This window comes from Bos taurus, chromosome 16, assembly GCF_002263795.3.
Source record: "Bos taurus isolate L1 Dominette 01449 registration number 42190680 breed Hereford chromosome 16, ARS-UCD2.0, whole genome shotgun sequence".
Classification (NCBI taxonomy): domain Eukaryota; kingdom Metazoa; phylum Chordata; class Mammalia; order Artiodactyla; family Bovidae; genus Bos; species Bos taurus.
The window spans coordinates 66260618-66278015 of NC_037343.1; the positions used below are offsets into that span (position 1 = coordinate 66260618).

The window sequence follows — 17398 nt, forward strand, 5'->3', positions numbered from 1 at the left end:
TTTTTCAGTTTTTTGCTAATTGGAAAACTAGGATGATGTAATTATTTTCTTTATTTCTTCTTTATTTCTATTTTCTTTCATACTGTGGCTATGGTTTGTTGCTATAGATAAATAACTGATTTACCTAAAACTAATTTTTTTATAAAGTATTTCAGGACAGAGAAATGTTTACTTTATTCTCTGGCAAAGAGCATACTTTCTTTTCTAATATAAGCTTGAAATTTATAAGACTCTTAGAAAACATGTTGTTTCATTTATTTTTTTAACTCTTTTATGGACAGTTTGGATTATTTCCAAAGTTATAAAAAAGAATGGGTGTAAATTACTCCACGTTGCTGATTGTTTGTTTACACTAGTTACAAAATTGGAACACATTATTTTTTCCATTGCTTTTGTAAAACATTGGTTTAACTTATCTATATAGCTTTGTTCTCATTTTAAAAAACAAAGTACTTATGGACCCTTTCCAATGTATTTATTGTCTGCTTTTTCTTTCTTTTGGGTTTTGATATTATTTATATTTTAAAATTAACTTGTTAGGAGAGTAACTTTTTCCGTGAAACTCATTTTTAGGAAGATGTTTGTATGTTCTTAAAGATATTCTGCGTGTGTCTTCTCCAAAGGAGTATGATCCATTTTAAAATTTTACTATATCCTGAAAAATTATTTTATGAAAGCGATCTTGCAAGTCTAATAAGAGCCAACTTTTTAAGATCTAATTAAGATGTTATTGAGATCAGTTAACTAATATTTGACAACATCAAGCATTGGTGAGGATGTGAAGGCCAAGAGACATTGTTGTAATTAAAAGGCACTTAGAATTTAAGAATTAATTGGGGTGGCTTGATTTCTCATTAGTTAAATCATCGTGTACTTATTCTGTGGCTTGAAACTATTAGACATTAGATGATGATAATAGTTGTCATTGTTACTCTTTTATATGTACCAATATATAGTGCTTGCTGTGTTATCAGACACTGTCATCAAGACTTTACTTATAGTAACTTGTTTAATTCTCACTATGATCCTATGAAGTAAAGACTACTACTTTCCTTGTTTAACAGATAAGGAAAGTAAGTCACACAGAACTCACTCAAAAACACAGATCCCCAGGTAGACATTGCTCTTAACCACTTTACCATAATATGAGGACTGCTTTCCTTTTCTTTTTTAAAAGAAATAAAAGATTGTTCATCTTGAAAGAATTAAAAAGTACTTAGAGTAAAAAAATGAGAATTAATACTTTACTGCTAGAAGGATGAGTGTTATTTCCAGTGACTGACAGAGTCTGATTACTGATGCTTTTTCATAGACTGCTAAGCAGTTAGTTCAGACAGTATTATTTGAATTTAGTCACATAATCTTTATTAGTATTTTTTAATGTGTATGGTAGTTTATATCACTTGTCTATTTGCATTGGTTGCATTTTTTTGTGGGAAATCTTTATCTGCTGCTTAAAAGATAAGGAGTATAAATATACTTCACATCCCATCTAACTTTTGAAAAATCTGTATCACTGTAACTCAAAATATGAACTGTAATTTCACATAAGAATGCTAATAGTTGTTGATTAATTGATGACATATTAATATAAGTAAATAAAAATATTATAATTGATATTTGTTGAAGTAAGCACATGGTTTATAACTTTAGTTGATAAATAGAACCCAAAAAAGGTTGTAAACATTTTAATAAGCTTATTATACATACTGAGAATAAAGTCTCTCTCTCAGTATAAATATGTTTTGGGAGAAAAGTTCAAGCTATTGTTTTGTTTTTTTCTTAAATCAATTCATTCCCCCCTCCTTTGTTTATATTTTATTTTTTAGGATTTTGGCCCCCAACAGTAATTATCAGGATATTGAGACCCTCTATAACTTCCTAATCAAGTATGAGGTAGGAAAAATATTTTTAAATGTTTATCATATTTCCATTATAATCAAGTTTTAATATAAACAAACAGAGGTGTTCTAAAATGGAATGCTATTTAATTGCTGTTTACTTTAAATTCTTAAATGCCACCAAAGTTTGCCCCCGACATTCATTTTTTGTGTTTCATTCTCTTAAGTGAGCACGTGTAGTAGAGACCTATATTAATACAACACGGAGCTGTTTCCCATCAGGGACGCTGTTGGTGTGCTGGATAGGGCATTTCTGCATTGTGTGGAACGTTGCAGGATGCTTCAACATCTCTGATCCTCAGATACTAAACGCCAGTACTCTCTCAGTCATTGTGACAACCAAAAATACCCTCCCACCGCACCCAACTCATATACCCAGATGGCCCCTAAGGAGGACGAACCACCTCCGGTTGAGCACCACTGATTACTGAAAAGGAAAGCTATAATTTAGTTTTCTCCATAGCAGCAGCATAGACCCTGGAATTAAAGCTCTGATGAGGCTCCAGTGTGTTTTGTAAATTAATCTTCGTGCTTTTCTTATCCTTGTTGATCCAAGGAAAGTATTCTGTTGATCTTCAGTTTTGTTTGCCTAAAGTTCTTTGCCCATGTGCGCATATATTCTTTCCTTTTTGAGGGTGTGTGTGTTTAATTTTTAAAACACTCTAAATATAGGAATATGACATATATTCACGTGTCACTTTTCTTGTGAAGTTGAACATCTTTATATGTGTTTCTTTGCTTTTATTCCTGATTAGCTCTTCAACTTTTTTTTTTCTTAATTTAAAAAATTTTTACATGTTTCAATGCCATTCTCCCAAATCTTCCCACCCTCTCCCTCTCCCACAGAGTCCATAAGACTGTTCCATACATCAGTGTCTCTTTTGCTGTCTCGTACACAGGGTTATTGTTATCAAAACTAATACAATTATGTAAAGTTTAAAAATAAAATAAAATTTAAAAAAAAATTTTTTTTTAGTTTGGCTCTGCTGGGTCTTTGTTGAAGTGCAAGGGCTTTCTCTAGTTGTGGTGCCCCGGCTTCTCATTGTGGTGGCTTCTCTTGTTACAGAGCATGGGCTGTAGAGCACAGGCTCCGTAGTTGAGGCTCATGGGCTTAGTTGCTCCGAAGCATGTGGAATCTTCCTGGAGCAGGGATCAAACCCGTGTACCCTGCATTGGTGGGTGATTCTTAACCACTGGAACACCAAGGAAGTCCTCTGTAACTTTTTTATGCCACATCTTACATTAAGAACCTAGTGTTGAAGAACACAGACTCTGAAGTCAAACTAGTCATGTTCAAATGTTGGTTCTGCCGCCAGTTAAGAGTATAATCTTAGAAGAGTTATCTGATTGTCCTTGTCTCAGTTGCCCCATCTTAAAATGAGAATAACATAAGTAGATAAACTACAGCTATTCATTAAATAAGACTAAATAACTTAATATATATAAAGTGCTCCAAACAGTACCAGGCACAAAGTAAGTGTTCAGTAAGTGTTACTTCTCTTATTTAAGGAACGAATGGTGTTTATATGTACCTTTTAAAAGTTACCCTTAATATGTTCAGTTCAGTTGCTCAGTTGTGTCCATCTCTGTGGCCCCATGGACTGCAGCACGCTAGGCTTTGCTATCCATCAACTCCCGGAGCTTACTCAAACTCATGACCATTGAGTCGGTGATGCCATCCAACCATCTCATCCTCTGTCATCCCCTTCTCCTTCTGCCTTCAGTCTTTTCCAGTATCAGGGTCTTTTCCAAGGAGTCAGTTCTTCACGTCAGGTGGCCGAAGTATTGGACTTTCAGTTTCCAGCATCAGTCCTTCCAATGAATAAATATTCAGGACTGATTTCCTTTAGGATTGACTGGTTGGATCTCCTTGCAGTCCTAGGGACTCTCAAGAGTCTTCTCCAACACCACAGTTCTTAATGCTGTATAAGCACTTTATGTGATTATTAAGATAATTTCCTCTTTTGAGATGACTTGATGAAATAATTATTTCATCATGCTTTCTGAATTTCAGTCCAATAAAAATTTATTTGGAGAAACAATTGGACAATTTTAAAATCACATCCTGGAAAAATCTGATATATAGGTCTTCTGGGGGTTTAGTACTTTCTATTGCTGAGAGCATTGGGAGAAAATACCCAATTTGTTATTTATAAGAATATGTGGATCTGAGTCCCAGATTTTTAAAGTTATTTCTATTAGCTGAACTTCGTCCCCAATACCAATTATTACATTGGATGTATTTGTCTCATAAACAGTGATAGGGACAATCTAAATTTTTTAAGATGTTTGACTGTTACTATACTTAAACCTTTGCTTTGATTTTTTTAAGAATTAAGAATAATATGACCATTTCTCATATTTGGCACTCACTGTTAACACTACAACTAAGAGTTAATGATACCAATTCCATTTTACAATCATAACTCTTAATGTTTACTGACAGGGGTATCTTTTAGTTATTTGTTTTCTGGGAATTAAAATTATACACTTAAGCACAGAAATGATACTTAATAGTGTAATTTAAAACTTCCAAATATGACTAATTTAAAATATCTTGTATCAAAACTCAGGAAGGTAGTGAAATGATATATTTCAGGCTAGAACTGTGATGTATGTCATGAATCTGTGTTTTAGGTTTCCTTTAGTAGTAGGTTCACTGCCTACCTTAGAAGTCATCTACTACAACCTGGAGTCACATCACCCCAGCCATGTTCTGGGATAAGGGTCTAAATAGATATGGGTGATTGTTTTCAAAACTACAGATAAATCAGATAGTTTGTTTTTTTTTCCTAAAAATCTACTAATGGCTTCAAGAACTTGTTTGTATTTATATTATGTCAAGTTCAAAATCAGTTCTTCAGCTGATTTTTCTCAACAGTTGGTAGAGAATAGATTATTCTTTTTATCTTATGATCAAAGATCTGCAGTGTTGACTGTTGACATTTGCTGGCCTAAGTCTGGATACATTTATAGGTCCCAGCATGTTGGGGCAATAGTGAAAATATCAAAGACCCTTGAGATCATCAGGGCAGAACATGTAGAAAAATAGGAATCGAACTGGTTGATAAGTTAACTCTAAATGTATATCTTAAAACATTTTTAGAAGATTATTTTAATAAAAATTATAAAGTACCTAAAAATCATGATAAATAATATACCACTTTCTTAAATCATTAAATATAATAGTAAATATTATGCATAATTAAATAACATTTTCAGCAAAAATTGAAGATTATATATATTTCAAATTTATATTTAAAAACTATGTGTTTTTAACTTTTAGTGAATGGAACATTTTCTATACAGATATGTTGAATTTGTTATAAAAATACTGAAAGAAGCTCATGGAACTTTTGCAAATAAGCAATACCCTAAACTCTACAGGAGACTTTCATGATATAAATCTTTAAAGTAGTGTTAAGTCAATGTAGGAACAAAAATTTTTCCTCATCAAAAATGCATATGCTAATAATAACATAAGTATTTTTAAAAGTAAAGTGAAAAGAAGATAGTTTCATTTAGTTTCCCTTCACTAATTCAGAATTTCTAGAAAGTTAGACACTATGTTATTTCTTGAGTAATCTGGGGCTAAGGGCTAAGTCGCTTCAGTCATGTCTGACTCTTTGCGACCCTATGGACTGTAGCCCCCCTCAGGCGCCTCTGTCCATGGGATTTTCCAGGCAAGAATACTGGAGTGGGTAGCCATTTCCTTCTCCAGGGGGTCTTCCTGACCGAAGGATTGAACACCTGTCTCTTGTGTCTCCTGCATTGGCAGACGGGTTCTTTATCACTAGTGCCATCTGGGAAGCCCCCCTTGAGTAATCTGTTAAAAAGAATTTCCTTCTACAAATTTCCAGATTCTTCTTTGCAACATAAATAAAATATTGCCTAAATCAGTGGTAAGCCTCAAGAAATATAGGAATCCTTCACTGTGTTCTCCACATGTGCCACAAAAAGTTTTTGTATGATGAAGGACTTTTATTTTTACAGTATTATAAATTATGAATTATAATAGGTATTTATAAACTGAAACATAGTCATTTAAATATGTAGACGTTGATAGTCGGAAAAACATATTTCTTTAGAAAATGTCTATAAATCATCCATTTCCCAAAACAGATAGATTTTTCCACACAGTTTATTACCTTAGTGTTTAAAGTTATTCAGAAATAACTTCCAGAAGGGTCACCCGTAGTATTCAAATGTTGTTAGAGTTGACTACTTAACTTTTTCTTTCAGCTTGAATTAATTCTAATGTTCATGAAATGAACAAGATGTGGCTGATTCTGCTTACAACAGCCTACCTGTATGACCCAGATCTACTTTAGCTTTAGGTATAGGTATTAAATGTTAACAATTTATATACTTTTCCCAGAAAATAAATATTGAATAAGTATATTAGGGCTAGGCTAATTGATGCATGAAATCTGCTGATAAGAGCCAGTAATAGTAGAATTTAGTGTTGCATATATTATACACATTTTTTTTCTGTCCATTTGATCTCTAAAGTGATCATCTGCTTTCTTGGGAGTCCCACAAATCCCAGGACCATCTCACTTCTTCTGGTTCTGTTAACAGATTAAGTTGTAACAATAGGACTAATATTTTTACACATAGTTCAGTGTTACGTGTTATGTTCACTGAACTTCTAATTGTTATTATTTAGTCCTTTTTTATGCAAAAGCAAAAACTTGACATTCTCCTCCTTCAGAATATGAGACATTCTAATTGTGCTCTCACCTTTCATTTGACTTAATATGCATTTTTAATAGCTATATTTTGATTCTTTTCAGGTAAATAAAAATGTCAAATTTACTGCCCAGGAACTTTATGATTGTGTTTCACAGGCTGAGTATCGGTAAGTCATATATGTATGTATAGTCATATATATTGGAGAAGGCAGTTGCACCCCACTCCAGTACTCTTGCCTGGAAAATCCCATGGACGGAGGAGCCTAGTAGGCTGCAGTCCATGGGGTCGCTAAGGGTTGGACACGACTGAGCAACTTCACTTTGACTTTTCACTTTCATGCATTGGAGAAGGAAATGGCAACCCACTCCAGCATTCTTGCCTAGAGAGTCCCAGGAATGGGGGAGCCTGGTGGGCTGCTGTCTATGGGGTCACACAGAGTCGGACACGACTGAAGTGACTTAGCAGTAGCAGCAGTCATATATATATGTATGTAGATATATCAGAGTGACCTGCTCTTGCCATGTATAGCACTAACTTGGTGGTGGTGAAGGATTCTTTTTATGTCTTCACTATACTGTGTTTTTTTTTAGCTTTTATAAATATGAAATAGTTCATACATATAAAAAAATTGTCATATAAAAAAACTGTGTGTGTATATATGTATGCACATAGCAAGTTTAATTTTTAAAGTAAATTCTCAAGTTTAGGGATGTCAAGGCTCTTTTATATTTTTCAAAAATATTGAAGACCCACCCCTAAGAGCTTTTGCTTATGTGGGTTTTATCTATCTATATAGAAATTAGAATTGAGAAATTTCTAATATTTATTCATTTAAATAGGCTGTGTACAGTTTTCTCTGTTCATCTGGCATTTTCCACTAATGAAATCATATATAAGAAAATAGGAAATTTTTGTTGTGCTCAAATTGTTTTTTAATGTATCAATGCTGTTACAATAAATTGTGTTCAAAACAAGAACTTTAGCAGAACTGACTGTATTCTCATTGCTGTGTGATATGCCAGTGTATCACTTCACCAGTTTATTTGCCATTTATAATTTGCAGATATATTTGTGTAGCTACAGAATTGTATGAGTGGACACAATGACAGAGTTAACTATCAAGGTGGTTCTACTGGTAAAACTCTAGATTCATAAATATGTTTGATGATATCAAGACACTAGAACTGATACTCATACACAAATGTTACCAGGCAGCATAACTGAAAATTCACTCATTCACTTGATTAAAATAAGTTTTCTAAGAAAATCTGAAGTCAGTTAGGCATGCATCATCTGTTATAGCTGAGGATGAAAATGATTTTTTACCCTGATCTTCAGACTACCAGTTAATCAGTTATGTTCTTATTTATGGGCTTCCGTGGTGGCTCAGCGGTAAAGAATCCATCAGCCGTTGTAGGAGACATGGATTCAATCCCTGGGTTGGGAAAATCCCCTGGAGAAGGAAATGGCAAACTACTCCAGTATTCTTGCCTGGAGAATTCCATGGACAGAGGAGCCTGGTGGGCTACAAGTCCATGGGATCACAAAAGAGTCAGACATGACTCAGCAGCTAAACAACAATCAACAACTCTTACTTATAGATTGTTACAGATAATCTACGTTTAAAGGTTTGTATACTTGAGATTTGGATTAAAAATATAATGTCTTCCAGTCTTAGTGATATTTTTGAAGGTGTATAAAGCTCCGTATATAACTTGGAGGGCAGAGTCCCTTACAGGATGGTTCCATTCAAATGTCTAAAATTATTTTGACTTCAGCTTACTGTTTAAATATTTGGGAAGTTTTTTTGGTTTGTGTTGGAGAGGGAAAGGATGCAAGTGTCAAACTTAAATGTTCAAAGTTAAAGTAGTAGTACCTATTTTTCTTTGTTTTCTTTGCCCTTACAATGCCAAGAATTTGAACTATGATATTAATTAATAAGCTCCCTCTTATATCCTGAAAGGATGATTTTAAAGAGAAATCCAAAATGTCTAATGTCTTGAATGCATTGGAAAATGGCAGTTGCTGTTCAAGTGGGCTTTTAAAGTTAATAGCTTTTAGATTTGTTACTCTGTTGTTTTTTAAAATTATTTGCTATATTTTCAGTGAATGGTACCTCCCATATGAACCTCTGCTATACTCCACAGCTCAGTTTTCAAGTAAGTTGCCAGAAGACAGAGGTTCTTTTTGTTTCAGTAGTTCATACTAGACGCAGAGCCAAATGCAATAGATAAGAGGTAGCAAAGCTTCCCTGTGACTCCGAAGTGAAAACGCAAGAATGATTTAACTTCACTATATTAAGAAAAACAATTACTTCGAATGTCTGACTTTGGTAATCTTTGTTTTTGATTTGTGACGTGTTGTGAAGGAAGAGGCTGTTGGTGTGTCAACATCAAATTTATTGCAATAGGGAAGAAATTCAGTAGCTCAAGAAGAAAACTATTTTATAGGTTCTGATAAGGCAGGTAATTAAGGTTTCTCATTGAAAGTGGCTTGGACCAAAATTTGAATTCCATGACACAGCAGAGCCTTGGTGTGCCTGTGTACACATCAGTGTTTTCTCTCTTCTGTAGTTTGTAGATTCTTTGTCCTAGCTTTCGCTCTTGCCAGTGGGGTCTGAGCACTGCTTACCCTGCACAGATGAGGAGTTTGCTCAGAAAATCCAGGATGGTAAATTAATAAGATTATCAAATAAATTACTAAATAAATATCTTGTGTGATATCCTCTATTGATACATATATGAAAAATAAGTTAGGAATAGTGTTTAATTCACTTTGCTTGACCTATAAATTCTTGACAGAATGTTCTGGCATGTTTACAAGACAAGTCCCTAAGGTCATTTTTCCTGTGTGAAATGCACATTGGTTTGTGACATTAGGGGTATATCCAAATAATATGCTGCCTAAGGCACGAGTATCAGGAACAACTTTGTTTTCCTTATGGCAAGAGCTTTCCGGAATTACTGCTTTCTGAACGCCAGGGATCAGCTCTGTGGTAGTATCACATTAGAGCTCTGGTTCTCTGAAGTGTGGTTCCTGGAGCTGAGTGTTAGCACCGTCTGGGAACTTGAAAGAAATGCACTCTAAGACTCTAGCCCAGACTTTCTGAGTTATATGTACTACATTGTATTCCATTTTCCCCTTACTTGAGATGCACATTGCAAGTATTTAGAAACATTAAGAGAGCTGTAAAGCAATATCCATTGTACTCTTTTTCTTGTACCTAGAAAGGATTTTGGAAAAAGTATTGGAGGTAGGGCACTTCAATTCACTACTGCCATGCCACTTTGACAAAATTAGCTATGGAAATGAATCAGAACTGCTGCAGTTATTGTTTATTGATTTGATCAAATTTCTGCTTATTTTGACCCATCTGAGATTTGGTCAAAGTTAATTTCAGACTCATAATAGGATGATTTAGAAAATCAGTGGCAGTTCTGTAGAAATTTCATGAACAGTACAGAATTGCAGAACTAGAAGCAATCTCCAGCCTTTAGCTTTGTTCCAGAAAGGATTAGGAGTTGGGATTGTTTAGTTTGGCAAAGAAATAGGACCACCTGTAAGGGACATAAAATATCTGTACTCTTGGAGAAAACAGGGACAACAACTTCTTGTTTTGTTTTAATTTAGGCAAACAGCTTATAGATTTTTTTTTTTTTAAGCCCAGTGTAAAGAAAGAACTTTCTAGCAATTAAGAGATATCAGAATAGGTATTAGGCTTTCTCTCAGTTGTAAATGTCTCATCAGCGAGAGGTGGAAGCTAAGGTGAGAGAAGTCATTGGAGATGCTACAGAACAGTAGGCAAAGGTGTTAAGCAGTGTCTAATATTCTGCTGTTCTGCTTCTAATCCACTGAGGAAAGGACTCAAAAGTCCTATCATCATAGTCTGGTATTGGCCAAACACACATGATGCTGTGTTTGGTCGATACTAGAAAAACATTTGATACTTTCCTCAGCATCAATGACAACTTGATGCAGGAAGCAAAATCTGTAGGTGATAATCCATCGTCAGAATGCTGCCTCACACAAATAAAGAAACTACATGCCACCAGGATGAAAGAGGGCATAAGGGCTCACCTCTTAACTAGGAGAGGGGGGGAAAAGAGAAGGAAGAAAGAAGAAGAGACGCCGAAATAGATGGTAAGTCTAGTTACTAAAAGAGTTTTTTTCCACATGTAGAATAAGTAATCAAGAACAGGAATAGGGACCTACCCTTTTTATTTCACTTTTAAGTTTATAGGAAAACATTTTACATCTCTCTATTTTGGATCTCTTAGAGTCTTCCGAAAATCATTTTCTGAGTAGTTGTAAAGAACTGGCAAGAACATAACACTGATTTTAAGCACTCTAAATGTAGGAAAAGGTCTAGAGTAACAGAGTCAAAAGTCAGGTTTCAATCAGCCTCACTGCACATTTTCAGGAAGTGAGGCCTCTCCAAAATATAGTGTATTTAGTATACTTTGCTGCCACTGTTAACTCATCGTATCCCTTCAGTTCTGACTCACTTCTTTTCCCTTTGTGCCCTGCATCAGGGAATCCAGGCGTGGGGGAGGAGGGGTAGTGTGCAAAGGTTGCTAGGAGTCCTTCCCAATACCCTGGAGGTGGCTCAGAGCAATCTTAGAAACCAAAGACGTAACAGCAGTGTGCATGCTGCTTAGTTGCTCAGTTGTGTCTGACTCTTTGTGGCCATTTGGACAGACTCCTCTGTCCATGGGATTTTTCAGGCAAGAATACTGGAGTGGATTGCCATTTCCTCCTCCAGGGGATCTTCCCAACCCAGGGATCGAACCTGCATCTTCTGAGTCTTCTGCCTTCAGGCAGAATGTTTACCCACTGAGCCACTGGGGGCTTCCCAATAACCGTGTAACTTTCATAATAAAAATAACTGCTGTTTTCTGACGCAGTACTGGATACTGGGTATTCTTTGTGAACTTATGCAGACGACCTCTCAGTAGATTTAAATAGGTTTTCAGGGGATTTGAACTCTTGACACCATGTGTAATGGGTTGGTGCTCTAACTGATGACTCAGCGATCCCACAGTTAATAGGCCTCCTGTCAGCTTTTGAGATTCAGCTAAGCTTAATGTTAGATACAGTTGTGAGTAGTTGGGGCAAATATCAGGCATTTGCGACCTCCTTTCTCACTTCTGGTTTAGAGTAGTTAACTAGTATTCATCTGTTAATGGCTAGGTGATCGATTCTCCTTAAGAGTCGAAGCTGCCAACTTCCTGTTCCTGTCCAGTGTCTGTTCCTGTCCTCTTAGAACCCACTAGTCTTGCTGTCCTTTAACTCCCAAACCAAATAAAACAAAAATATGTGATCTACTCTACAGTGTTCTTATTGGCAGCAGGTCTTCCTTGGAAACCATTATTCATGATTTCAGTAATATCCCCGAGATCATCTCCATGATAACTATCTAACAATTGCATTACTAAGTTGTTTATCCTGCCACGTTGTTTGGTTCATTGGAAGGACTGATGCTGAAGCTGAAACTCCAATACTTTGGCTGGCCACCTGATGTGAAGAACACACTCATTGGAAAAGACCCTGATGCTGGGAAAGATTGAAGGTGGGAGGAGAAGGGGATGACAGAGGATGAGATGGCTGGATGGCATCACTGACTCAATGGACATGAGTTTGAGTAAACTCCAGGAGTTGGTGATGGACAGGGAGGCCTGGCATGCTGCAGTCCATGGGGTTGCAAAGAGTCAGACACAACTGAGCGACTGAACTGAAGAAACCATTTCTCTAGGCATTTTTACTCTCAAATATCAAATAATATATTCCCAATCCCAGTGTTCTCCTTTTGTAGTGCGATTTTTTCTTTTATCTTGCTGACTGTCTTGTAGTCACGTAACTTTTCTTTATCCTCTAGGGAAAAGTTAACCATTGGATGCCGCCAACTGACTGAGATGGAATATACCATGCAGCAGTGCAATGCCTCTGTCTATATGGAGGCCAGAAACAGGGGATGGTGTGAAGACATGCTCGATGATAGGACCTAAGTGCCGATTTGTAACTTAGAAGGAACTGAATTTGTCTTCAGGAACAACAGAGTACTTTTCAACCTTTTGTGCCAAACCTGAGAGACTTGCAAGAAATCTCATAGGTATAAAAAGATGATTGCCTAATACTGACAATCTCATTGAGCTTCTGTTGCTTCCATTGTGGAATAAATCGTGGGCTCAACTCTTCAGAAGTTGACCTTACCTCCCTACCTCTACTCCTAATACTGAGCCAACGTGACTAATGAAAGGAGAGCCATCTTTTTGGACATCTTAGGGCAAGAGCCACTGTGGCATCTGAGGAAGGCCAGGGACACAGCATTAGCATCTCCCTCAACCCCAAATATGGGCCGGTGACCAGATACTTTCAAACCTCAAGAAAGAATTAGGACATGACCATGCTCATCATATTCCACAAGAGAAATCTTACCCTGGGCTGTTTTCTGATCAGACTGTCTTCCATGTAGACCGGGTGAAGTAATCACATCCCTTTAACTTCCTCCAAGTTAAGGGAAGTAGAATTTTTACTTCAGCTCCACCTTGCTACAGTAGCCTCTTCTCTTCCCTGGGCTTCAGGGAAGAAGCTCTTCAAGAAGCTTCCAACGGGAAGAACAGGGAGACCCCTCTACTCAGTTTTCAGATGTGAAGCAGCGTGGATTTATGGGATCAGGTGGCAGTGGCTGATGTTTGCCCCTAGCTAAACTAAGTGTTTAATTGACTTATTTCGTTATACCGGAAGTTGGAAATCCTTGTTTACCAAAGTATAGTATGCTGTTGTTAATACATTTGAGAAAATCTGATTTAGTATTCTATTATAAATGTTAATTTATTTTTTAAAGCAATAAATTATTTTTAGTGATTTTGCTTTTCATGTTCCAAATTTTGTTTCTGAACTATGTACAGGTATGACTATAAAAGTGACCCTCTGATAGAAGAGAATTAGGTGGAGTGCTCACTACCAGGAAGAAGGATCTGATGAGCTTTGTTTGCATAGAAAGCCACACCTCCTCCCAGGAGCTCAAAGTGCCCTCAGGGAAATGAGCCCTTGTAGAAGGAGAAGCTTCCAAAGTACCTCTGCTGTCTGCCTTTTTCCTTTTCCTTCCTCAGGAGCCAAGAAAGCATCCCCTCCCTTAACAAAAGAGCTTTCATCAGATTTTTCTTCCTCAACTACTTCTAGTTATTACTGGGTTTTACTCTGTTTGGGGTTTGTGGTTGTTTTGTTTTTTTTTTTGGCGGTGCCTCGCAGTTTGCAGGATCTTAGTTCCCCAACCAGGATTAAACCCAGGGTCATGGCAGGGAAAGCACCCAGAGCGAACCGTGGACTCCGTGGGACTCCCTGCTCTGCTTCATTACCTCCCTTTTTCCCTTTTATCTTTTTAATATGTTATACTTCTTAGGAAATTTTTCACTCTGGTCATGACTTATTTCACCCTATACATGTGGATTTTAACTTTATCCTAGTCTTTGTGTCTTTCACTTTCTGCATTGTCAGTTTTCAACCTTTTTATTTAAATATTTATTATAAGGTATAAGTGTTTTCTTCTTTCTAGTCTTATTTTTCTCTTTGGCTACATTCTTTAAAAAATTTTTAGTGTTTGTTTCTTTGAAATGTCAGATCTTTCTTTTTTGTTGCCTTTTCCTGATTTTAAACTTTCTGCTTTTTTTCCCTACTAGTCCATTGCAGGAGTTGAGGGCTTCCTTTCCTCCTGTTCCCTACTTTTTTTTTTCTTAGTCTCCTCTCTGGATTGGAGTAATTTAGTTGACGTAATGATCATTTAAGCACTCCCTTGCACAGAACATAAATTTGTTTTGATAGGAGATTATCAGATCTTTAGAACTTCAGGTTTTAAAATCTCCATTCAGTATGGATAGCTATTGTGTTTGAGGGGACTGATGAAGAAAATCCCATGAGGGGAAGAGCTCTTTGCATAATGCCTTGCCTTAGTGAGGAGCTGTGATAACTTTCTGATACGCAATACCCAAGGATAGAGTTCATGGAACCATTTTACACCAGCCTTTCCTAGCTTACTTCCACAAGATCGTCTTATTTCCTTCTAGGAAGGACCTGGTTTGAATCCTCTGGTTTGCAGCTGCCATAGCTCTTCCAGCATTCTGAGCCAAAGAAAAGTTGGCTCAAGAACGTTTGTGTCCTACTGGGTCTTCTTGTTAGGACCTACAGTGGGCAATTGGAACTGGTGGAACCTCTCAGGTGGGTTCATTTCACTTTCCTATCATTGTCTTTGCCTGTCATGAAAGACAGGGGACACAAGACCAACCTGAAACTTTATTTCCTTGATCTTTTGGCCATCATCTTGAAAATAGAAGTCCTTTCACCCTTCCAAGGTTGACCCACGATTATTTAGTGTCTTGGTCTCCCTTAGACCTCCCTGGTGGCTCAGATGGTAAAGCATCTGCCTACAGTGCGGGAGACCCAGGTTCGATCCCTGGGTTGGGAAGATCCTCTGGAGAAGGAAATGGCACCCCACTCCAGTACTCTTGTCTGGAAAACCCCATGGATGGAGGAGCCTGGTAGGCTAGTCCATGAAGTCACAAAGAATTGAAGACAATTGAGTGACTTCACTTTCTTACAGTTCATATTCCTGATGTGACATCTCCTCAAGTTCACCTACCTTTTGGAGCCTTTTAGCTCCTACTGACTCATCCCATGAGCTGGAATGAATTTACCTTTTTTTCTAAGAGGGAATGTATCTCACTATTAATGAACTGCATCTTCCACTGAGGGATGCTGCCACCCGTACTCCTTTTCTGACTCAGATAGGATCAGATCGGACTGACAGCCCATTCTCCATCCAGTTGCTGGATCCTTAGGCTATTTGGCCAAAAAAACCAAAAAAACCCACTCCAGGGAAAACAAGCAGCTGCATGAGCGTGAGCAGAATCTATAGCTGTGAACCAAGAAAGGAAGGTGGTAAGACATTCAGATCTCAGGTACCACCAAAGCTCAGTATTCCTAACTGCGATCTAAACTGAGTCTCCTAGCCTGTGCAACTCGATGGTAGATGAATGGTTGTAGGCAAAACTACATTAATTTAAGACATAACCCTTGCATGGCCAGAGAGAATGAATGGTTCCCTGATGTGATTTCTAGTCAGGTAAAATAATACTAACATGTCCTAGCCTTTTTTAAAAAGCCTTTTCTTTTAAAGGTTTGGTTAAGCTAGAAAGACAGACCCTTTCCAAGTGTACAATTTTTAGTTCTGTCAGACACCATCACACAGCAGCTCACATATGAGTTTCAATCGCTCCTTAAAATTCCCTGGTGCCTTTTTGTAGCCAACTCCCATCCCCACCTCAGGAAGCCACTGATGTCTCCTGTCCATGTAGTTCTTTTCCGGAATGCTCTGTAAATAGAGGCTTTTCACTTAGCATGAGGCTTCTGACGATCCATTCGTGTTTTATCTTGTTTTTATTCCTTAGTATTTCATTGTATGGATGTACCCTTCTATCCCTTCAACTGGAAGGATATTTGAGTTTTCAGATTTTGGTGATTATGAATAAAGCTATTATATTCATACACAGGTTTCTCTAAGAACATGTTTTCATTTCACTTGGATAAATACTTAGGAATAGGGCTACTGTCTCAGAATATTTAACTATTAAGAAACTGTCAAACTTTCTAAAGTGTATCATTTTGCTTTTTATTTTCCTAATGATCGATGATAGTAAGCACATTTTCATGTTATTATTAGATTCCATTTATCAGTATCTTTTTCCAAACCTTTTGCAGGATGTTTCAGTTTGTCTCTTAAATTTTTCTGATTCATTAAAATTTGGTATTCTGTGTTCATCTTTTCTAAGCTAAAATTATATTAGTCCCATTATTCTCTCTGAGCAAATGTTTTGCCATCTATTCAGACATATGCCCTTTTTAGATTCTTGTATTCCTACAAGATATTAACCCTAGACATACCCAGCTTAATAACTGAACTTTGCTTCTCAACCTTATTTGAACCCCCAATAGAGTACTGAGCTTCTAACAGAAGCCTATTTTGTTAGCTATTGTGCTAGTAAAAGAAGCCATGAGCACGTCCCTCTCTGTATATACTATACTTACTGTTCAGTTTATCGTTGTTAGTCTTTGACTCTTGAGAAACTTCTGGTCTTTTATGAAGAAAACTGGTACTTCACAGTTATTTAACCTTCAGATGATTTATTCAGTGGGTCTCCTGCTAACAGGCCCAAATTTGTGGCCTGGCCTTACTAAGTATATGAGATTCATATATTGATATTTCCTTGTTTTCTCAGTGAGAGACTCTTCAAATTTTTTGAAACAAAGCAAGATACAAAAAATACTAATACTATGGAGACTCTTTTCTGTGACTCCCAGTCTTCTAACTAACTGTGGAGATGCAGTAATGTCCTATATGTCTCCTTTGCCTACTCTCTCAAAATTTTACAGGGTTTTTACAGATTATAGGGTATACTTGTCATTCAGTCACTAAGTCGTGTCTGACTGATTGTGACCCCATGGACTGCAGCATGCCAGGCCTCCCTGTCCCTCGCTAGCAAGGATTCTTGTACTAATCATATTTCCAAATTATCCTCCCTAAAATATGATTATGTAAGGAATTCTACATGTTGAAAATGGTAAAATATGTAAGACTATACTTAGAGGCCAAATATCAAAGCCCTATCCTTGAAAATCACAATAAAAGAAAATTATACTTGAGTATAGTCAATTGTTTTGTTAATTCAAACAGGTATTTTATAGTTTTTGCTACTGTTTTAGGAATCGGGTATGTTTCATGCATTATTACGACTGAGAATGGTTATTAA

The 17398-nt window shown here is 36.7% G+C and overlaps 1 protein-coding gene and 1 non-coding gene across 2 annotated transcripts in view; both read left to right on the forward strand.

Moving 5' to 3' along the window:
- Positions 1-13460, forward strand: part of SWT1 (SWT1 RNA endoribonuclease homolog) — a 107542-nt gene extending 94082 nt beyond the window's left edge. The window contains 3 exon segments of the mRNA XM_003587114.6: positions 1830-1896; positions 6698-6762; positions 12472-13460. Of these exon segments, the coding sequence (XP_003587162.2) occupies positions 1830-1896; positions 6698-6762; positions 12472-12601 (262 nt within the window). The 3' untranslated portion in view covers positions 12602-13460.
- A 1525-nt stretch (positions 13461-14985) lies between these two features.
- TRNAC-ACA (transfer RNA cysteine (anticodon ACA)) lies at positions 14986-15057 on the forward strand. The gene has a single exon. It is a non-coding gene; the product is annotated as a tRNA-Cys (tRNA).
- Positions 15058-17398: the final 2341 nt, after the last annotated feature.